A 23,082-nucleotide genomic window follows, 5' to 3' on the forward strand; every position below is an offset into this window, starting at 1 on the left:
GCACAGTGGGCAGGAGATTTCTATAAATCCTATCCACTTTGCTGGAACTGTAAGACGCTGCGTTTTTGACGCAACAAAAATACGCAGCATCAAAATCACATCATGGGCACACAGCATTAAGGTACCCACAAACTAGATTACAAGTGTTCATTCGACAGCTATCTCACCCGACTGCCCCATACACATGAATGCGTGACTCTGTGGGGAGTTGAGACACCTTTTGTGGCAGCTTATCTACCAAGAGAACAAAAGGGTAATTCTTATTGTCTCCAACTTTATCCGTCGGGAGGCCATACACATTATTGTAGTGCTGATATCAATGGGTTTGGTTGATTTTAATGGGTATGGTGTTGTTTAGGTGGACATGGGGCTGTAGATTGCGTCTTGTGCATGTGTTTGTGAACCAACATATGATTGTATAGTAATAACTTACAATCAAGAGGAAACAGTCTGGAAGAGACTCATCAGCAGAATACAGGTTGTGCTTATGTGCTTTCCTATATTTCTTTTATTTAATAGTCCAGATACATTCTGCCGGATTATTTATTAGTAAGACATCTACAAGACATCAAGCTAACAAGTCACATACAAGTTAGTTTAGTTTCAGTATTATTTGCCTTACCTGATGGTGATGGTGGAAAACTGAGGAGACTCGTATGTTACAGGATTATCTATGAGATTTATAATCGTTGCATGCGGTGAAGATCCAGTGGGATGTGGGGGGCAATTGTTTGGTTCTCCCACCCTTACCAGAAATGATAAGTCTTTGTCCAACTCGGTCGAAACTTGTATGAGGCATCTGCCAAACAATGTGTTTTTTAATGAAAGGAAATAGTAAAATGTTGTTGCCTAACTGTGTCAATTTAATAGAATTTAATCCTATCCCTCTATCACCTGGCATCACCTTTGAACTCCAGCATGTTGAGCTATGACTCCTAGGATTTCTTCTGTTAGCATTTTCTTCATCTCTGCAGTCCATTTTAGATTTTTCCCAATTGTTAGTTGCACTCTTATTTCTTGGATAGGTCTTTGAGAAAATAGGCTGTAGAAAGGAGTTGTGGTGAAAGCAGAGGTTGGGGCGAGTGGATGGTCAAATCCTAAGCAGAGCCTTCCATCAGGACAAAGTAAAACTCCATCAAAACCTTTAACCTTCAAGAAGAGAAAATTAACCAAACGATACAACTTAAACAGCAGTTAGCCTACCATAATAGCTGAGAAAAATTACTGCACCATTGTTATGTACATGAGTCCGAGTGTATTCTTGCAAAATATTTCTCTTTCATTTCATGTACCATTGCTTCTAAAAGAAAGGATGCACAGTGGTTAGGGCTTCAGAGTCCTACCAGCCCTTCTAAAATCAGTGTCACACAGCATCCTATAAATGCCATTGTTTACAGTGGCATTCTCCCAAAGTGTTATTCCCAGAATTGCAAGTTATCACCTATGCAGAGGTGTACTTATAACCAATTTATTCAATGTTTATGGGACAGGTGGAGAAAGCCGATTGCTGTACTCCGCTCTCTCCAGAAGTCCCATAGACCATAACGCTAGGTTCACATTAATACAGTGCTCTCCACTGAGCAATACATCAAGGTTTCCATCGGAATCCTTGAAAAAAACAACGGAATCACTGTGGACACTATCTGGCCTCTGTCCTGGCAGTATTCATCTCTTTCAGGCAAGCACAAAAACATGGTTTGCCACATTATTATCTATGTCTGAAAAAGACGAATACTGGCAGTATTCTTGGTATCAAGACTATTCCTACGGATAGATGGCTAGGGACATGCGAGCACAAGTCTGTTTCGGTTGGCACTATTGTAATGTCGTCAGTGCGGCCACTCGCCAGGACCAGCCTCTCACTCTAGTACAAGCTCCGTTTTATCATCATTCATTGTGTACATGCTCACAGCAGAAAAATATTAACACAATGTATGTAACAAACTGTTAGCATTTCATATGTTATGTGTAATTTACTTCTGTATTTGTACAGATGTCTTTCCATAGAGGTTAACAAGCTACTGTGGCTAAGTATACAATCAGTGCAAATCTGACAAAGAAGATCATAACATGCTCCAGCAGACGTCATATGTACAGTGCATTGCTTCCAGGGGAAAATAGATCTGTACATGTAGAGTCCAACATAGGCTGTGTAGTTCAGTAATAAGGGCATGTGAATGTGTATGTAGGGGGCTATATCATAATATCACATTTATCTGGCCGCTACTTCTATCCTCCTTCCAGCCAGGCAGTCTGTAATAAAGGGCTGTGCAGGTGCATGTAGCGGACTAAATTATTATATCTCCTTTATCTGTCCGCTACCTCTATCGTCCTTCCAGCCAGGCAGTCTGTAATAAAGGGCTGTACAGGTGCATGTAGCGGACTAAATCCTTATATCACATTTATCTGTCCGGTACCTTATCCTCCTTCCAGCCAGGCAGTCTGTAGTAAGGGGCTGTGCAGGTGGATGTAGCAGACTAAATCATTATATCTTCTTTGTCTGTCCGCTACCTCTATCCTCCTTCCAGCCAGGCAGTCTCTAATAAGGGGCTGTGCAAGTGCATGTAGGGGGACTAAATCATATCACATTTATCTGTCCGGTACCTCTATCCTCCTTCCAGCCAGGCAGTCTTTAATAAGGGGCTGTGCAGGTGCATGTAGGGGGACTAAATCATATCACATTTATCTGTCCGGTACCTCTATCCTCCTTCCAGCCAGGCAGTCTGTAATAAGGGGCTGTGCAGGTGCATGTAGCGGACTAAATCATTATATCACATTTATCTGTCCGGTACCTCTATCCTCCTTCCAGCCAGGCAGTCTCTAATAAGGGGCTGTGCAGGTGCATGTAGGGGGACTAAATAATTATAATATCTAATTTGTCTGTCAGTTACCTCTATCCTCCTTCCAGCCGGGAAGTCTGTAACAAGAGGCTGTGCAGCTGCATGTAGGTGGCCTAAATTATAATAACTCATTTATCTGTCCGGTACCTCTATCCTCCTTCCAGCCGGGCAGTCTGTCCATTCTGAACCCTGAACTTTAATCTGGAAAGTGTTTGGCGCTAGGCACCGATGCAGATAGCAGCGTCCTTTTACCTTTTCATGCTTCATTTCCTATTATATATATAAAAGGAACATTTCAAATTGGAATCTGTAACATCTGATTTCATAAGTTGTTACTTGCCAGCACCACCAGATTATTTTTATAGAAGTTATTGTACTGTTACCATTGCATGCAATTATGTTTGCCATTTAGGAGTCAATCAGTTCTGGAATTGTCACCTTTGTAAGGTTGGAGAGGAAGCATCGACTTTGGGGGTGGTAGATTTCACCAAATTCTTGGTTTTCTTGATTTACCCAGCACTCCCCCTACAAACAAAATCAGCAGTTTATAACCAGATGGAAGCAGTATATTGTATAAAAGAAACAAATTGGATAGGTACGTCCAAAAATAAATTCTAAATAAAATCTAGTGATGTAAAATGCAGACCAAATACTGAACGTGTGAACGTGGCCTTAGTTATAAAGTGTAATGACTAACGGCACAACTTGAGCGGGAAACATTTCAGAGCTTTATTTTCACAATTAGCATATGGATTTTAATATGATAACCATTATGGAATAAAGTATGACGATTTTATTTATTCTTGGACATTCCTAACCTATTTATTTTCTTTTATATGATTTTTCTGCTGGTCAGTATTGGAGTGGCACCCACTACCATATGGACAAGTTTCATCTTTGTATACACGGTGAGCAACAAATTCATTTTTTAGGAAGCAGTATATTGTGTTAACAATGTACAGATTACAACGTACCCCATGCAGTAGAGGCTTGTAAATATGGCAGCCATCCATGAAGGCATCTGTAGAGCAGTTACCTTTGTCTAAATGGAGATGATGACAGCCAATATCACTGTAGAAAGAGGCACTATAAGAACTACAGAGTAAGATTTCTGTAACATCCCAGAGTCTACGCCAAGCCTGCCAGTACCCACCCTTCATCTCTACAAAAGAAACCTTGTAGTCGTTCATGACAGGTGGAAGGTAGACCAAAGTCAACACCGGCTCCTGAGAAGAAAGTGTGGATTAGAAAACTGTAACCATTCCTACAATCTATTGTCACTATGGAATTAGTAAAATTGAGCTTATTGAGTAGGAATTAGTAACATGTAAAATGTTCGCACCTTTTCCCCACACTAGACGATTGTCAATACTTGTATTAACCCCGTACCAGCCCATATCTTGAAAGGCTGCTAAAGTGATTGGATCCAAGGATGTTAGGTGTGGAGGACTTAGTGAAGCTGTAAGGATGGATCCTTGCATAATTCTTGATTCCCAGTGTGATGAAATTCGGCTTTCCTGCTAAAAATCAACAGTAGAGTTTAAAAAGCCGATCCCTTATGATAAACAATTGAAGAAAACGGTTAAATCCATGTCATCTAAGATTATTCCATTGTTATAGCATGTGTTTGTCCTAATTGAGAATGTGGACAGAGGTTGACTATTTTATGGTACAGATTGTTGCAGATTTTAGCAGAATCATCAGCACTGAGATCTTGTAGGAGAATGAACAGTTTTACATTAGACATACAGCAACTATTATCTCCATCATCAGAACATGGATTATTACAGAGAAAAACTGACCCAAACAAGACAAAGTGGCCATAAAGTACAATATTAACAAACTCTAGCATCTGCCGTTTGGTTAACACATTATCCCCAAGCATAAGCCTACAAGTGTTGAATACTCTAACAAGTACTTCATAATAATTTTTTAGTAAGTATGCACAAACATTAAAAAATATCTTACAGAGTATTGGTCATTCAGGCTTTTTTTTTTTATTCGATACATGTATGTTGGTTCTTGACTTTTCCTACAGAACTACATGCATTCAAATTCAGTGTGTACCATCATAATACAATCTGAACTAAGCTGGCCACACACGAGATAATGGCTGAATGTACGCTCTGCTGACCGCAATCTCTACCGACTCCCCCCATCCACAAATGCTCTCCGACGATTGTTTGTGTTTTCAATGGGGAGAGAGGAGAAGCCCATGCCAGACACCTTTGACAACAGTTGATCCCCCAAGAAAACAAAAGGATCAGCTGTTGAATTTCCAATTTCCCAGTCCTTCTCTCCCCTGACATCATTGGAGGAGAGTCGGGAGGTCCCCATACTCATCAGATGTTCAGCTGTTCCAGCATTAACGGGCTGGTTCAGCCAACTTTCTTCTACTGTGTTTTGCGCCTTTAGTCCACGTTCACATGTTGAGTATTTGACATCAGTATTTGTAAGCCAAAACCAGGAGTGGGTGATATATACAGAAGTGGTGACATATTTCTATTGTACTTTTCCTCTGACTGTTCCTCTCCTGGTTCTGGCTTACACATACTGAGGAAACATACTGACCAAATACTCAACATGTGAACGTGGCCTTAGACTAACACTATTGGAAAACATAGTTACCTGGTTTTCAAGAGGCGCTCCAACACTACTCACTCCTAAATGCTCCCCCATTCTTTGCATTACATTTGGGGTGTAAATGCGTAGCTGACCTGTTTCATCTGTGTTTGTCACCCGTGACCGGGAAGAACAAGTATGTCCTGTTGACACAAATGAGATACAGAATATTGAAGTGAAAAATGAATCCCTCATAGCATTAGTAAAGAACAGACAAAACAAGAATTTACCATTGAGAGGGCAGAAGACAGATATCACGTTTTTCAGTGTTATAAATGACCTAAAGGTAAGTTTACTTTGGTGGCGTTTCTTTTGCCTTTCCACCATACATGAATACCCAACATCTTATGAAAGATATGACTTTTTTTTTTTTTTCAAATAGTCAGATTAAGCCATGGTGATCTAAGCTAAGTCTGAGAACTGCAACCATAATATGAACATCTGAAAATGAAATCCATTTCTATTAAACACTCCAAAGACATGCTGATGAGTTTAGATTGTGAGCCCCAAAAGGGACAGAAATGATGGTCTATGTGGAATATTATGGCGCTATATAAATATGCATAAAAATTAGAAATACTTTTACATAGAAAATTATTCAAATAAATTAAAATAGTGTTATGTCAGTTTTGACTGAGAAATCACCTGAAAAACTGCAGTCTATCCAGTGTTCAAAAAGACTGCTAGAAAATCCAAGGGCGTGAAGAATCTCATGCAGACATACCTGAAGTAAGTTAGGAAAAGTGGGTGATTCAAGCTTTGTATAGGACAATCCGAGTATTTGGCTATATTGGGACAACAAATATATTAAAGGGAACCTGTCATGTCTCAAAACACTATTAACCTGCAGATATAGGGTTAATCTGCAGGTCAGTAGCCTTACAATGCCCTCTGGATGTCGTACTGAAAGAGCAGCTACTGGGAGAAAATGAATTTTATTCTTCCCAGTAGTCACAGGTTTTCAGTCATAGAGATTTGCCTGGAGCAGTTACAGTCACTGTGCAGAGGGAGCTGACAATCAAAAGTGGCGGGGCATGCTTACAGCCGCCGGTCACCGTGAGTGATGACTGTAGTCACCTCTGTGACGGAAAGCCGGCAATGCATTTAGAGGAAGTCAAAAATTAGCTGTAAGAAGTCGATTATCCTCAGGAGGATTCTCAGTCACTAATGAACTTCCTGTTCTTTGTTGTCTCCACAATATTTTCTCTTTTGTTTTCAGTCCATATGTATATATATGTTGTAGCGCCGGCGTCCCTGCCCTCTGCTAGGCAGGGACGCTGTTCCCCTCACCTCCCTGCTCCGTGCCCGGCGTCTTCCTCCCGCTCTGCTGGCAGCGCGCGCTCCTTCCCGGCCACTGTGCTTAGGGCGCGCGCGCGCGCTCTCCCTCCCTCTTAAAGGGGCCGCGCGCGCCGTCCTAAGGAGTCCCCGGCCAATGGCCGGAGGACTTCACCATATATAAGGCACCTCCTCCAAAATGGAGGTGCCCGACTAATGTTGTTGCACTGTTCACTACTCTGCTTCAGCCCTCAGGTCCCGTTGCCAGTTACCTGCCAGATACCTGCCAGATTCCTGCCAGCTTGCTGTCTTATTCCTGCCTGATTATCTGCTACCTGCCTGCTAGTCTGAGGTCCTGTCAGTCTGTCTAAGGACCAGCCTGCCCGCTCACCTGGGAGCGCACATCAGCCACCTGCCTGCTTGCCTGAGGTCCGACGGTCTGCCTTCCAACTCCTGTCAGTCTGTCTATGGACCAGCTTGCCTGCTCACCTGGGAGCACACATCTGCTACCTGCCTGCTAGCCTACCTGGAGGCTCCGCCGTCACGTGCTGTGACCACCTGCCTGTCCAGTGACTCCTGCCCGCTCACCTGGGAGCGCTCATCTGCTGCCTGTCTGCTAGCCTACCTGGAGGCTCTGCCGTCACATGCTGTGACCACCCGCCTGTCCAGAGACTTCTGCCCGCTCACCTGGGAGCGCTCATCTGCCGCCTGTCTGTTGGTCTTCCTGGAGGCTCCGCCGTCACATGCTGTGACCACCCGTTCATCCAGAGACTCTCGCCTGCTCACCTGGGAGCTCACGTCTATCATCAGCCGCCACAGGTCGTACCAACCCTTTACCTAGAGACTGCCCCGGTCACTTGCCGTGACCATCTGCCCGTTCATCCAGAGACTGCCCCGGTCACTTGCCGTGACCATCTGCCCGTTCATCCAGAGACTGCCCCGGTCACTTGCCGTGACCATCTGCCCGTTCATCCAGAGACTGCCCCGGTCACTTGCCGTGACCTCCAGCCCGTTCACTCAGAGACTGTCCCGGTCACCTGCTGTGACTTCCTGCCCGTCTTCCCTGGTCGCCACCCGCTCCCTTACAAGGACCGCCCCCTTGTATAGTAGCTCAGAGGTTCCGCCTCCCAGACCCGTTACAGTTTGCTCGGGCCATGGAACCCGGTGGCACCCAAGCTCCCTCGCTCTCGGACCTGTGTCATGAACTGTCCCGTCAAAGGTCCCAACAGGAGTCCATCCTGGGTCACCTGCGGAATGTCAATACTCGCCTGGACACTCTGACTGCTCCACCAGCAACCTCCGCCAGTGCCATGTCTCGCAATACGGCAGCTCCGCTGCCCACTAATACCATGGTATCCTACCCTGGACCCCGGCTTTCTGCACCTCCTCGCTTCGGAGGCGACTCCGCCCAGGCTCGGGGCTTCATAAATCAGTGCACCCTGCACTTTGAACTTTTGTCCCACCAGTTTAACTCCGACCGGGCCAAAATTGCATTCATCATGTCCCATCTCACCGGGGAGGCCCTGGCCTGGCTAAATCCTCTATGGGAGAGAGGAGACCCCCTGGTGTCCAACTTGCCTGCTTTTCTCACGGCTTTCCGGAAAGTCTTCGACGAACCCGGACGGAAGACCTCATCCGCATCATCACTGCTACGCCTCCGTCAGGGAAGTCTCACCGTGGGCCAATATGCCATACGGTTCCGTACCCTTGCCTCGGAGCTGGCCTGGGATAACGACGCTCTGGTATCCGTCTTCTGGGAGGGTCTGTCCGGTCGTATTAAAGGTGAACTTGCCGGTCGGGACATTCCTACCACTCTCGATGACCTAATAACTCTTGCCACCCGGATTGACCTACGGTTCCAGGAGCGTGCCAAAGAGGTCACCCGTGAGAGGAGGTTACCACGTCTAGCTCCTACTTTTCAGAAACCCGTCCCTCCCTCCGTCTCTACCCAGGTACACTCTCCTGAGCCTATGCAGGTCGACCAGACCAAGATGGTCAAAACCCGTCAGGACTTACGCCGTGCCGAGGGGAGCTGCTTCTACTGTGGCAGTAAGGAGCACCGGATCCGTGCCTGCCCGGAGAGGTCGGGAAACGCCTGTGTCTAGGTTCGCTCAGAGAGGTCGACCTAGACAAGAATAAATCCTCTCCATCTCTGCTGTTGTCAGTCTCAATCATCTGCGGGGAGAACCGTTATTTCGAACTAGCCCAACTTGACTCTGGAGCAGCCGGGAATCTTATTTCACAGTCCCTGGTAGAGAAATACCGCATCCCCACCAAACCTCTGGCTGTACCCTTGTCTGTTGCTGCCGTGGATGGGGGTCTCTTACCACGCCCCATCCAACTCATCACCGAATCCATTACTCTGCAGGTGGGAATGCTGCATTCTGAGAGTATCTCCTTTCATGTTCTGCCTGGACTCTCTCACGCCCTCTTGCTAGGCCTACCTTGGCTCCAGAGACATGCACCCGTGCTTGACTGGCAGACCGGAGAAGTCCTTCGCTGGGGACAGGACTGCCATAAGACCTGTCTGGTTCCCGTCCATCCCGTCCGTCCTTCTCCTGCCCCAGCTAGCCTACCTGGACTTCCGATTCCTTATTGGTCTTATGCTGATGTCTTTAATAAAAAGGAAGCAGAGACACTACCTCCTCATAGACCATACGACTGTCCTATCGACCTGTTACCTGGTACTACTCCTCCCCGTGGGCGTATTTATCCATTATCAGCTGCTGAGACCCGGTCGATGTCCGAATATATTGAGGAGAATCTGGCCAGGGGATTCATCCGGAAATCTACCTCCCCGGCGGGAGCAGGCTTCTTTTTCGTCAAAAAGAAGGACGGCTCTCTCCGTCCCTGTATAGACTATAGAGGCCTTAACCAGATCACGGTGAAGAATAAGTACCCCCTTCCGCTCATTCCGGAGTTATTTGATCGTCTGAGGGGGGCTAGAATCTTCACCAAACTGGACCTCCGTGGGGCGTACAACCTGGTTCGTATCCGTCAGGGGGATGAATGGAAGACGGCATTCAACACCCGGGACGGCCACTATGAATATCTGGTAATGCCCTTTGGTCTCTGTAACGCTCCTGCCGTCTTTCAAGAGTTGGTCAATGACATCTTCCGGGACCTTCTCTACTCCTGCGTAGTGGTGTACCTGGACGACATCTTGGTCTTCTCTCCGGATCTCCAGACTCACCGGAGGGACGTTCGTCAGGTCCTGCTCAGGCTCAGGCAGAATCACCTCTTCGCTAAATACGAGAAGTGCCTCTTTGAGCAGACCTCGCTTCCGTTTTTGGGCTACATTATTTCTCAGACCGGCCTACGAATGGATCTAGAGAAACTGTCTGCCATCGAGAAATGGCCTCGACCGGAGGGGTTGAAGGCCATTCAGCGATTCCTGGGCTTCGCCAACTACTACCGCCTCTTCATACCACACTTCTCTTCCCGGACTGCCCCAATTTCCGCGCTCACCCGTAAGGGTACTAATCCCAAAGAGTGGCCGCCCGAAGCAGAGGAGGCCTTTCTTTCCCTAAAACAGGCCTTCTCTTCCGCCCCGGTGCTGCATCGCCCGGACGGCAACAAGCAGTTCTTCCTGGAAGTTGACGCCTCCTCCTCTGGAGCCGGAGCGGTACTTACTCAAAAATCATCTTCCGGGAGAATGGTAACTTGTGGCTTCTTCTCCAAACTCTTCTCCTCTTCTGAGCGCAACTATTCCATAGGAGACCGAGAGTTATTGGCCATCAAGCTGGCATTGGAGGAGTGGCGTTACCTACTCGAGGGGGCTCTTCACCCGGTAATAATTTACACTGACCACAAGAACTTGGCTTACCTCCAGCATGCCCAGAGACTTAACCCGCGCCAAGCCCGGTGGTCCTTGTTTTTTGCTCGCTTTGATTTTGTTCTTCATTTTCGTCCGGCTGACAAAAACGTCAAAGCAGATGCCTTGTCCCGATCCTTTCTGGTGTCCGATCTCGAGGAAGAACCTAAACATATCATCGATCCCGCCAGAGTAATGCAGGTGGCTCCCGTGAGTCTAAATCGTCTCCCTCCCGGTAAGACGTTCGTATCAGTACCTGATCGGGAGAAGATCCTACACTGGGGTCACTCGTCTAAACTAGCTGGCCACGCCGGTCAGAAAAAGACCCTCCAGCTTATTGCCCGGCACTACTGGTGGCCTACCCTGCACAAGGACGTAATAGACTTTGTTTCTGCCTGTGTGTCCTGCGCCCGCAACAAAGTCCCGAGACACCTGCCAGCCGGTCGCCTTCTTCCGCTTCCTGTGCCTGCTGCCCCCTGGCAGCATATTGCTATGGACTTCATAACTGATCTCCCCGTCTCTGCCGGTTGTACGGTCATTTGGGTGGTCGCTGACCGCTTTTCCAAGATGGCTCACTTTATTCCCCTGCCAGGCCTCCCGTCTGCACCCGAGCTGGCTAAAGACTTTATCCGCCACATCTTCCGTCTTCATGGCCTGCCCCTCCACATCGTGTCGGATCGTGGGGTACAGTTCACCTCACGTTTCTGGAGAGCCACTTGTAAACTGCTAGACGTCACCCTGGACTTCTCTTCCGCTTACCACCCACAGTCCAATGGTCAAGTGGAGCGGATCAATCAGAACCTGACCAGTTACCTCCGGCACTTCGTTAATGCCCACCATTCTGACTGGGTGGATCTCCTACCTTGGGCCGAGTTCTCCTATAACAATCACGAGAGCGAATCCTCCTCCAAATCCCCGTTTTTTGTAGTCTTCGGTCAGCATCCTCGGATTCCTTTTCCTGTCTCCACCTCTGTGGACAACCCGGCTGCGGAATCTCTCGTTAGCAAATTTTCCTCCATTTGGGAGAGTACCCGATCCGCACTCCTTCAGTCGTCCGAACGGATGAAAAGACACGCTGACAAAAAACGCCTGGATCCTCCACAATTTCGTCCTGGAGATAAAGTCTGGCTCTCATCTAAATATGTCCGACTCAAGATACCTTCTTACAAGTTAGGGCCTCGGTTCATCGGTCCTCTGGAGGTCATCAGTCAGATCAACCCGGTGGCCTATAAATTGAAACTCCCGGCCAACTTACGGATCCCTAACTCCTTCCATGTATCTCTCCTCAAACCTGTGGTACTTAACTCTTTTTCCAAGTCTACAGGTACGCCTCCTGCTCCGGTTTCTGCTGAGGACGAGTTTGAGGTAGAGAACATTCTTGCCACCAAAAGGGTAAGAGGAAAGACCTTTTTTCTAGTAGATTGGAAGGGGTTTGGTCCTGAGGAGAGAACGTGGGAGCCCCGGGAGAACATCCATGCCCCTCTTATCCTAGCTAAATTTCTGTCTGGCCTAAAAAAGGGGGGGCCTAAAGGGGGGGGTACTGTAGCGCCGGCGTCCCTGCCCTCTGCTAGGCAGGGACGCTGTTCCCCTCACCTCCCTGCTCCGTGCCCGGCGTCTTCCTCCCGCTCTGCTGGCAGCGCGCGCTCCTTCCCGGCCACTGTGCTTAGGGCGCGCGCGCGCGCTCTCCCTCCCTCTTAAAGGGGCCGCGCGCGCCGTCCTAAGGAGTCCCCGGCCAATGGCCGGAGGACTTCACCATATATAAGGCACCTCCTCCAAAATGGAGGTGCCCGAGCAATGTTGTTGCACTGTTCACTACTCTGCTTCAGCCCTCAGGTCCCGTTGCCAGTTACCTGCCAGATACCTGCCAGCTTGCTGTCTTATTCCTGCCTGATTATCTGCTACCTGCCTGCTAGTCTGAGGTCCTGTCAGTCTGTCTAAGGACCAGCCTGCCCGCTCACCTGGGAGCGCACATCAGCCACCTGCCTGCTTGCCTGAGGTCCGACGGTCTGCCTTCCAACTCCTGTCAGTCTGTCTATGGACCAGCTTGCCTGCTCACCTGGGAGCACACATCTGCTACCTGCCTGCTAGCCTACCTGGAGGCTCCGCCGTCACGTGCTGTGACCACCTGCCTGTCCAGTGACTCCTGCCCGCTCACCTGGGAGCGCTCATCTGCTGCCTGTCTGCTAGCCTACCTGGAGGCTCTGCCGTCACGTGCTGTGACCACCCGCCTGTCCAGAGACTTCTGCCCGCTCACCTGGGAGCGCTCATCTGCCGCCTGTCTGTTGGTCTTCCTGGAGGCTCCGCCGTCACATGCTGTGACCACCCGTTCATCCAGAGACTCTCGCCTGCTCACCTGGGAGCTCACGTCTATCATCAGCCGCCACAGGTCGTACCCACCCTTTACCTAGAGACTGCCCCGGTCACTTGCCGTGACCATCTGCCCGTTCATCCAGAGACTGCCCCGGTCACTTGCCGTGACCATCTGCCCGTTCATCCAGAGACTGCCCCGGTCACTTGCCGTGACCTCCAGCCCGTTCACTCAGAGACTGTCCCGGTCACCTGCTGTGACTTCCTGCCCGTCTTCCCTGGTCGCCACCCGCTCCCTTACAAGGACCGCCCCCTTGTATAGTAGCTCAGAGGTTCCGCCTCCCAGACCCGTTACATATGTCTTTTAACTATAGCAATGTAACCTATGAATAAGAACCCCTGTTTGGTTCGAAACGCGTAAGGTCTGCCTTACATATGGCGCTTTTTTAATGGAACTAATAAAATGGACGTTTTAACTTTACATCTCTAGTGATGGATACGGAGAAGGTGCTGGAGTTTTTCTAATCTACTTCCTACGGCTTCTCATCCCTGGATTTGCTACCAAGGATTTCCGTGCACCAGTGGACCCTGATGACATATGCATGGTAGGCTGAAATTTCCCCTTTTTTTTCCCTTATACACCAAAAATTAGCTGTGCTTTCAGTCAAGCGGCCGGGTAACAATGTAACGCTACTAACCTGCAGATTGATAGCGTTTGCGGACATGAAAGGTCCCTTTTAAAGTATACATAGTTATTAAAACAAAAATGATAATGAATGTAATAACTACTATAAAAGGTGCAGATATTAACATACCTGTACAACATGCTGATGGGGGTATACTCCATCCCTAAGATGCTTTGGACAAAACACAATAACTCCCGCGATGGGACGGCCAGAATGGTCCAGCTGACAGTATGATGCATAGGCGATAACTGAAGGCTTGAAACACAAAACAAAGTAATGAGAGAGTAGCTGATTGATCCGTAACCCTTGCAGTGTGACTAGCTTTATTACAGAATTGTATCAATGTAAATACCTCTCATACAATATAGTGGGAGAATCTAAAAGAAAGCGGTCCTATAAGTAGCTCCCAAACATGACCCTTACTTCGGATATTTCGAAAACACGGAAAAAATGCAACAATTTTACAGTGTTTTCAAAGAATAAAAATAATGAAAAATAATAATAATAATAATAATAATAATAATAATAAAAAAGTGATGATAAGAAATCGTGTGAACACATCTCTACATAGACATTTGTACAGGGCCAGTGGAACTAGTAATTCCACATAAACTCTAGAGGGCGACAAACAAGATGCTTCATTACTAATATCATGTAATGAATAGTGTTGAGCGAGCACTAAAATGCTCGGGTGCTCGAAGCTCGGGCCGAGCTCGCCGTGATACTCGGGTGCTCGACCCGAGCAACGAGCCCAATGTTAGTCTATGGGAGACTCGAGCATTTTTGCGGTGGCACCCCCGGCAGTCTTTTAAAAGCCTAACAAGTGCCCAAAACGATAGTGACAGTGCTCAAATGACATGGGGACAGCATGGGGATCGCCCCAGGAAGCATTTCTGACCCCCAGGTCACTGCTGTCAACAACGTGGTCAGAGGTATTAAGCCACTTTTACAGGCTCACAATAAAACGAAAGTGAAACTTTTTTCCTGTGAAATATGTTAAGGAACATCCTTTCCAGGGAAAAGACTTGTGTATAAGTTAAAATAAATGACCAAAAACAAAAATACTCCTCCACACCTTCGGCTATGTTCACAAGCAGCATTTTTTATGCGTTTTTGCACTTTTGTATTGCTTTCAACTATGACAAATGCATTCACCGGGAAATGTCATTTTAACATTTTACAACCTTATCTGGCCATGTGCTGTGTGACACATGCATAAAGTGCTGAAAAGACATGGGAACAGCATGGGGAAGACCCCTGGAAGCATCTCTGACTCCCAGGTCACTGTCTAAAAGTGTGCCCATCATAAGTGATCCTTGCCGCATCAGAAGATGCAGACTTGCAACTATCCCCATGCAAGTTCTAGTCCCAGGGCAGTGTTCAATTGTACCTCCCCCATTCCTTGCAATACAAGTGCAAGTATGCAGCCTGCCACCCACCCACCCCCAGGCTGCAATACCATACTGCTTGCTTGCTTGAACTTGAAATTGGGCCTTTTAGGCATGTGGAGGCGGAATCTGGCCACCACGTCATGGCTGTGTTGGCGGCCTGGAATCCATACTCAGTCCCCAGCCGCCCGGCGGCCGGGTGTCCATACTCAGTCCCCAGCCGCCCCGCAGCCGAGTGTCCACACAGTCCCCAGCCGCCTGGGGGCTGTCAGGTGTCCATAAACGGTCCCCAGCCGCCCCATTTCTCCTTGGAACATCCCCCCACACACTTTTCTTAGCCCGGCCTGCTTTAGGCAGCATTGGACGAGCCCACCAGAGAACCAGACTCCTCCGGTGGGCCCTGACTTCTCCATCGGTGGAGTTGAGAGTGCCAAGGTGAGGAGCATGATGATGATGACAGAAGTTAGCATCTGCTATGTTTTCTTTTAATGCAAGTGTAAGTGTGCAGCCTGCCACCCACCCCCCCCCCCCCTGACTGCAATTCATACTGCTAGCTTGCACTTGAAATGGGGCCTTTTAGTTTAGAGGAGGCCGAAGCTGGCCACTACCTCATGGCTGCTTCGGCAGCGAGGTATCCATACTCAGTCCCCAGCCGCCCCTATTTGTCCTGGTGTGCCTTATACATAAGATTAAGCGCGTATACCAAAACATTACCTGTGCCCTCCCCAGTGCATTTAGTGGGAAGGAGAGCCTATTCCGCTGTAGTGTGTGCATGCCAAACCCCTGTTCATGGTACATGCGAAGATGCCTCCCACCTTGCACCTGTCGTTGCAGACTTGCAACTATCCCCATTCAAGTCCTTGTCCCAGGGCAGTGTTCAATTGTACCTCTCCCATTCCTTGCAATGCAAGCGCAAGTATGCAGCCTGCCACCCACCCACCCCCAGGCTGCAATACCATACTGCTTGCTTGCTTGCACTTTAAATTGGGCCTTTTAGGCATGTGGAGGCGGAATCTGGCCACCACGCCATGGCTGTGTCGGCGGCCTGGTATCCATACTCAGTCCCCAGCCGCCTGGTGGCCGGGTGTCCCTGCTTGCTCCCCAGCCTCCAGGGGGTGGCCGGGTGTCCATACTCGGTCCCCAGCCACCCCTATTTGTACCGGTAACCTTTCCCACACTTTTCTTAGCCTGGCCTGCTTTAGGGCAGCATTGGCCGAGCCCACCGGACAATCAGACTCCTCCGGTGGGCCCTGGCTTCTCCATCAGGGGAGTTGAGAGTGCCAAGGTGAGGAGCATGATGAGGATGATAGAAGTTAGCATCTGCTTTGTTTTGTTGTAATGCAAGCGCATGTATGTAGTAGCGGCTAGGCCTGAGGAGGTCAGCGTTTTGGCGCATATCCTACCTCCTCCGAGGATTGCTCGATGTTTTCCTGCTACTATCCAAGTTCTATGACTCCCGTTAAAACAAAGCTTCAGGTGATAAATAATGGATGAGGTAGTGGAAAGGAGAAAGAGCAGGAGGAACAGGGACCATTCACATCAATATCAGGCCAGTCAACCAGATATGTCTTGTAGGATATGTTTCTGTAACAAAAGGAGCAGTTCGGCTACACAGTTATAGGGCATACAGTGAGTGCAATGCCTACCAAAAATTTCGAGGCACTCCAATGCCCCTTGGAAATGACATGGAGGTCAGAGGGCGTTAACTAAACCTTTTTTTCCATTTATAGCAACTGGGTCTCCTGTGCACTGTTGGCCTAAGCAGTGAATGGAATGCTTTCCAAAAATTATGAGGTACTGCAATGCCCCTTACAAGAGCCATGTGTGGCACCCCAGGGGTCTGGTCACCACAGTAATAGAGATTACGTCGGAGAGCAAGTGGGAGGTTTCCTGGTCAGGATCCCTTAAACATGCGACATCCTCCTGCCCCAGTCCTGGGAGGGGAGAATTCTGCCCTTATAAACTGGATCTGGGGTGGGGTTGAGTGAGTCAGAGAACAGTCAGAGTCAGAGTGAGAGCAAGGGAAAGTAACAGCAAGGAGCTCTGTAGGAGCTAGGAGCTAAAGACGAGGGGCTGGAAGCTGAGCAGTGCTCGCCCTGGCAGAAGACAATAGGAACCGGACACAGGAGTCCGAAGCTGTGAGGACTTATATATCCAGCAGCAGAAACCAGCCGGCAGGGGATTTCAGGTCCTCTGGCCATAGAAGCCCGGAGGCTCAGTCACAAGCAAGGGACCAGCACCGCCGTCGTGGAGCGGAGACTAACAGAAGGCCCCAAGTCACCAGCCATACGGGTGAGCACTACACGGTACACTCAGGGACGTGGGCTACTTCTACCCGCTTACAGCAAGGTAGCCAGGAAGAGTGCGGACAGACGGGGAGGCCTACAACTCCACCTGGCCAGGGGAACTCCTGCTTGCTCACAGACTGACCAGGCCTCTTATGCTAGCCAGTACTCCCGGGAGGGTCTACCTTATAATCATCAGTAAAGACCCTGAACTGCACTGCAAAGACTCTGAGTCATTCCTGCTGCGCTCGTGCTCCATCACCCCCATCATCCACACTCACTGCCCTGAAGCTATACTCCTCCCGAGGGGAGTTATCCCATTTTATGCTGCGCACACAACACCAGCCTCAGCGGTCTGCCTCGCAGCGGTGGTACTCCCTGACCGCAATCCACGGGTGGCGCAGTCGGACAATTAACCTCAAAACCTAAGAAAAAAGATTGCCACTGGTTTGACCAGCCTGAGCCACGGGACCGGGTCACCGCCACGGAGACTACAGACCCCAGAGACCCGGCACCGGGTATCCCACACACGTGTACACACGGCCCAGGGGGCGCGTCACATGCAGTACAGCATATTACAAACATAAGTCCCATTATTGGGGAGTGGGTGTCCCATAGTATTTGCTTATGCCTTGCAAGCAAAAGCTGCCAAAAATTAGGACGGAGCAACTTGCAATGCCCCTTTCAAGAGCCATGCAGTACAGCATATTACAAACATAAGTCCCATTATTGGGGAGTGGGTCTCCCATAGTATTTGCTTATGCTTTCCCAGCAAAAGCTGCCAAAAATTAGGACGGAGCAACTTGCAATGCCCCTTACAAGAGCCATGCAGTACAGCATATTACAAACATAAGTCCCATTATTGGGGAGTGGGTCTCCCATAGTATTTGCTTATGCTTTCCCAGCAAAAGCTGCCAAAAATTAGGACGGAGCAACTTGCAATGCCCCTTACAAGAGCCATGCAGTACAGCATATTACAAACATAAGTCCCATTATTGGGGAGTGGGTCTCCCATAGTATTTGCTTATGCTTTCCCAGCAAAAGCTGCCAAAAATTAGGACGGAGCAACTTGCAATGCCCCTTACAAGAGCCATGCAGTACAGCATATTACAAACATAAGTCCCATTATTGGGGAGTGGGTGTCCCATGGTATTTGCTTATGCTTTCCCAGCAAAAGCTGCCAAAAATTAGGACGGAGGAACTTGCAATGCTGGCACCCTGGTGGTATAGTGGTGGTGGAGGCTGAGGATAAGGAGAAGAAGATTAAACAGCCGAAACGAGGAAGCGTATACCCATGTGTGGGTGTGAAACGGTGCATGTGAATACACCTCCCGAAATAACACAGTGGATTTGACTTTATGTTACTCTGCTGTCATTTGGTGGTGATGAGAAGTCTGGCCCAATCCAGCCCTTGTTCATTTTGATAAGGGTCAGCTTGTCAGCATTGTCAGTTGACAGGCGAGTGCGCTTATCAGTTATAATTCCCCCAGCGGTACTAAAAACACGCTCCGATAACACGCTAGCGGCAGGGCAGGCCAGGACCTCCAAGGCGTACAGAGCGAGTTCATTCCAAGTGTCCAGCTTGGATACCCAATAATTAAAAGGCACAGAGGAATCACGGAGGACGCTGGTACGATCGGCAAGGTACTCCCTCACCATCTTTTGAAACTTTCCACTCCTTGTGAGAGTACCCCGCGCCTCAGGGCCTGTAAGCTGGGCGGGTGTCAGAAAACTGTCCCAGAACGTTGACAGTGTTCCCCTGCCTCTGCTGGATTGGAGTTGCATCTCTCTCGCCTGTACGCCTTGGTTGGGCAACGAACTGTGACCTCTGCCGCTAGCGTGTTCAGATGGGAATTTTTTTAAGAGTTCTGCAGCAAGGGCCTTCTGGTATTGCCCCATTTTTGTAGACCTCTCCACCTCAGGAATAAGAGAGTGAAAGTTCTCCTTGTAGCGGGGGTCTACAAGTGTCACCAACCAGTAATGACTGTCACCCAACATTTTGACAACGCGAGGGTCACGGTTAAGGCAGCGTAACATAAAGTCAGCCATGCGTGCCAGACTGGTAACGGGCAAGATTTCCGTGTCCTCACCAAGATGACGACTGACCATGCTCTCCTCCTCCTCCTCTTCCTCCTCCCCCCTGTCCTCAGGCCACCCACGCTGAACCGTCGGTATGACACTTGTACAGGTACTACCGTCTACAACGCATGATAGCTGCTCCTGTTCTTCCTCCTCCTCCTCCTCCTCCTCTCCCTCATTGTCCCCCAATGCATGTTGGGATGAGATGAGGCTGGGCTGTGTGTAATCGCCCGCTATGGCTTCTTGATCCATCTCATCATACTCTGGCTGCAATGCCTCCTCTTTAATTCTCTGCAGAGAGCGTTGCAAAAGACAGACAAGTGGGATGCTGACACTAATGATGGCGTCATCGCCACTCACCATCTTGGTGGCCTCCTCAAAGTTTGTCAGGATGGTACATATGTCAGACATCCAGGTCCACTCCTGAGGTCTTATGTGTGGAGTCTGACCTGAATATCGACGGCCTTGTTGCAGCTGGTACTCCACTACTGCTCTCTTCTGCTCACAAATCCTTTGCAACATGTGGAGGGTAGAGTTCCAACGTGTGGGGACATCACACACCAGTCGGTGTGCCGGAAGCTGCAAACGCTGCTGCAACACAGCAAGGGCGGCGGAAGCTGTAGCCGACTTGCGAAAATGAGCTGACAGGCGGTGTACTTTCACGAGCAGATCTGGCAACTCGGGGTACGATTTAAGAAACCGCTGAACCACGAGGTTAAGCACATGAGCCAGGCATGGTACGTGTGTGATCTCACCTCGCCTCAGGTTACGGCCATTGTCACACACGACCATGCCGGGATGTAGGTTCAGCGGTCTCAGCCACAGATCTGCCTGCTCTTTCACAGCTGTCCACAACTCACAAGCAGTGTGAGGTTTATCACCTAAGCTTATGAGTTTCAGCACAGCCTGTTGCCGCTTGGCGGAGGATGCGCAGGGGCTGTACACTGTGGGGGCAACTCTGACTGACATAGGGCCCGCAATCCTCGGTGTGGGGAGGATGTGTTCCATCCCAAGGTCCGACTGGGTCCCGGCTTCCACTATGTTTACCCAGTGTGCCGTCAGAGAGATGTACCGTCCCTGGCCACAAGCATTGTCCACGTGTCCGTTGTCAGGTGGACTCTCCCAGTAACTGCGTTGTTGAGGGCACGGCAGATGCTTTTGGACACGTGCTTGTGTAGTGCGGGGATGGCACACCGGGCAAAATAGTGTCGGCTGGGGACCGAGTACCGAGGGACGGCCACCGCCATAAGATTGCGGAAGGATTCCGTCTCCACCAGCCTAAAAGGCAGCATTTCCAATGCAAGCAGTCGTGAAATGTGTGAATTTAGGACTGTGGCCTGTGGGGCGTTAGCTGCGAATTTCCGCTTTCGTTCAAAGGTCTGGGATATGGACAATTGAACGCTGCGGTGGGACGTGGACGTGGACGTTGATGCTGTTTCTTGAGAAACTGCCATAACAAGTGAAGACTGAGAGGAGGGGGCATCTTTACATGCAGTATGGACAGGGGATTGCCTTGCACACACAACAGGGGGTTCTATTGCACGCACAACAGTGGAAGAAACAGTGGTGACACCCGCTGACACTGGTCGTGGACCCTGGGTTTCGCCCCACAAAGTCGGGTGCTTTGCTGCCATGTGCCTGATCATGCTGGTGGTGGTCAGGCTGGTAGTTTTGTCACCCCTGCTGATGCTGGCATGGCAGGTGGAACATATGGCCTTTTTGGGGTTATCAGCAGAGTCTTTAAAAAAATTCCAGACTCTGGAAGACCTACCGCTTGTACTGGCAACGTCCCTCGTGTTGGTGTTACGGGGAACGGTTGCCTGCCTTCTGTCTGCGGCCACCACACTGCTTCTTCCTGCCTGTTGGGGTACTCTGCCTCCCTCCCCCTGTGTGCTTCTGGCCTCACTCTGCATGTCCTCCTTCCACGTTGGGTCAGTTACTAGATCATCCACCACCTCCTCCTCTTCCACTTGCGCACCACGATCCTCCTCCTCACTTCCTGGAAATTGTGTCTCGTCATCGTCCACCTCTTGTGACAGATTGCCAACGTCGACTTCCTGTGGCCGTGTCTGTTCAAATATTTGGGCATCGCAACATGGGATCTCCTCTTCCACCACTTCAAGCGTATCAGACGAGGGGCCCAAATATGGAAATGGACCAGTGAACAGCTCTTCAGAGTGTCCAAGTGTGGGATCACTTGTTGTCTGACGACACTCGGCATGGTGGGAGGAAGGAGCATCAGGGTGAGGAGGAGTATGCGGTCGAGACTCACGGCTACTAAGAGTTGACCGTGTGGAAGACAGACCGGAGGTGGTGGTGCCCAGGTAACTGGAAGTATTGTCTGCTATCCAATTAATAACCTGTTCACACTGATCAGTTCTCAATACTGGTGTTGTTCTGTGCTTCCCTAGTAATTCGGTCAAGAAGTGGGAGCGAGAAGATGTGGCTGTTGGTTGTGGCACATTTTCACCTTGGCCACGGCCCCGTCCTCTGCACGAACCATCACCAGAACGTCCACTTCCACGTCCCTTGCCACGCGCCTTGCCCATTGTAAATGAAGTAAAATAGCTTACACTTGCACTATCAATGGAAAAAGGGTAATAAAGAGTAGATTAGAACCGTGGAAGAGGAAAACCACAGTTATTGTTTACTGGGGTATACCACACTTTTTTAAATAGAGATATTTGCGGCTGAACAGTGAGCGACACACTCAAACTGCTTTTTTTTTAGATACCAAAGGCCCAAAACTGGATAGTACAGCGATTTGATCCGTGGAACTGCGAAACCACACTGGGATGTCGGGCCTACACAAGACTATTTTCAACAGATATATTTTTGTGTCACAACAGTCAGGAGACACTACTGTTTTTCTTTACGGAAAAAACTACCAAAACCTGAATAATAGAGATTTTTTACCGTGGAACAGCAAAACCACAGTAATAATTTACTGGTGTATACCAGGCTTTTTAAAATATATATATATATTTGCGGCTGAACAGTGAGTGACACACTCAAACTGTTTTTTTTAGATACAAATGGCCCAAAAGTGGATAATACAGAGGTTTGTACCATGGAACTGCAAAACCACACTTGTATTTCTCGGGCCTACACCAGACTATTTTCAACAAATATATTTGTGTCTGAAAAATCAGGGAGACACTATTTTTTTTTTTTTTTTACAGCAAAAAATGCAAAAAGCAGGATAATAGAGATTTTTTACCGTGGAACAGCAAAAGCACACTTCTGTCTCTCTGGCCTACACCAGACTATTTTCAACAGATATATTTGTGTCTGAAAAATCAGGGAGACACTATTATTATTTTTATACAGCAAAAAATGCCAAAAACAGGATAATAGAGATGTTTTACCGTGGAACATCAAAACCACAGTAATAATTTACTGGTGTATACCAGGCTTTTTAAAATATATATATATTTGCAGCTGAACAGTGAGCGACACACTCAAACTGTTTTTTTTAGATACAAATGGCCCAAAAGTGGATAATACAGAGGTTTGTACCGTGGAACTGCAAAACCACACTTGTATTTCTCGGGCCTACACCAGACTATTTTCAACAGATATATTTGTGTCTGAAAAATCAGGGAGACACTATTTTTTTTTTTTTTACAGCAAAAAATGCAAAAAGCAGGATAATAGAGATTTTTTACCGTGGAACAGCAAAAGCACACTTCTGTCTCTCTGGCCTACACCAGACTATTTTCAACAGATATATTTGTGTCTGAAAAATCAGGGAGACACTTATTATTTTTATACAGCAAAAAATGC

General features: G+C 48.6%; 1 protein-coding gene across 2 annotated transcripts in view; it reads right to left on the reverse strand.

The window, feature by feature from the left end:
• The window catches only part of CIROP (ciliated left-right organizer metallopeptidase), a 33,553-nt gene that overhangs the window by 1,713 nt on the left and 8,758 nt on the right, over window positions 1–23,082 (reverse strand). The window contains exons 5-14 of one of the 2 annotated variants that reach the window (XM_073671113.1): window positions 13,674–13,799; window positions 6,108–6,186; window positions 5,469–5,605; window positions 4,183–4,357; window positions 3,994–4,066; window positions 3,815–3,911; window positions 3,279–3,365; window positions 2,988–3,110; window positions 905–1,149; window positions 623–799 (exon numbers count right to left, since the gene is read on the reverse strand). In XM_073671113.1, coding sequence (XP_073527214.1) covers window positions 623–799; window positions 905–1,149; window positions 2,988–3,110; window positions 3,279–3,365; window positions 3,815–3,911; window positions 3,994–4,066; window positions 4,183–4,357; window positions 5,469–5,605; window positions 6,108–6,186; window positions 13,674–13,799 — 1,319 coding nt within the window. Of the gene's footprint in view, window positions 1–622; window positions 800–904; window positions 1,150–2,987; window positions 3,111–3,278; window positions 3,366–3,814; window positions 3,912–3,993; window positions 4,067–4,182; window positions 4,361–5,468; window positions 5,606–6,107; window positions 6,187–13,673; window positions 13,800–23,082 lie in introns of both variants that reach the window. The other variant, XM_073671111.1, reaches the window with a different exon arrangement.

The sequence above is a fragment of the Phyllobates terribilis genome, unplaced genomic scaffold (assembly GCF_046119375.1).
Source record: "Phyllobates terribilis strain yellow unplaced genomic scaffold, ASM4611937v1 Scaffold_1__5_contigs__length_1240528914, whole genome shotgun sequence".
Taxonomy (NCBI): domain Eukaryota; kingdom Metazoa; phylum Chordata; class Amphibia; order Anura; family Dendrobatidae; genus Phyllobates; species Phyllobates terribilis.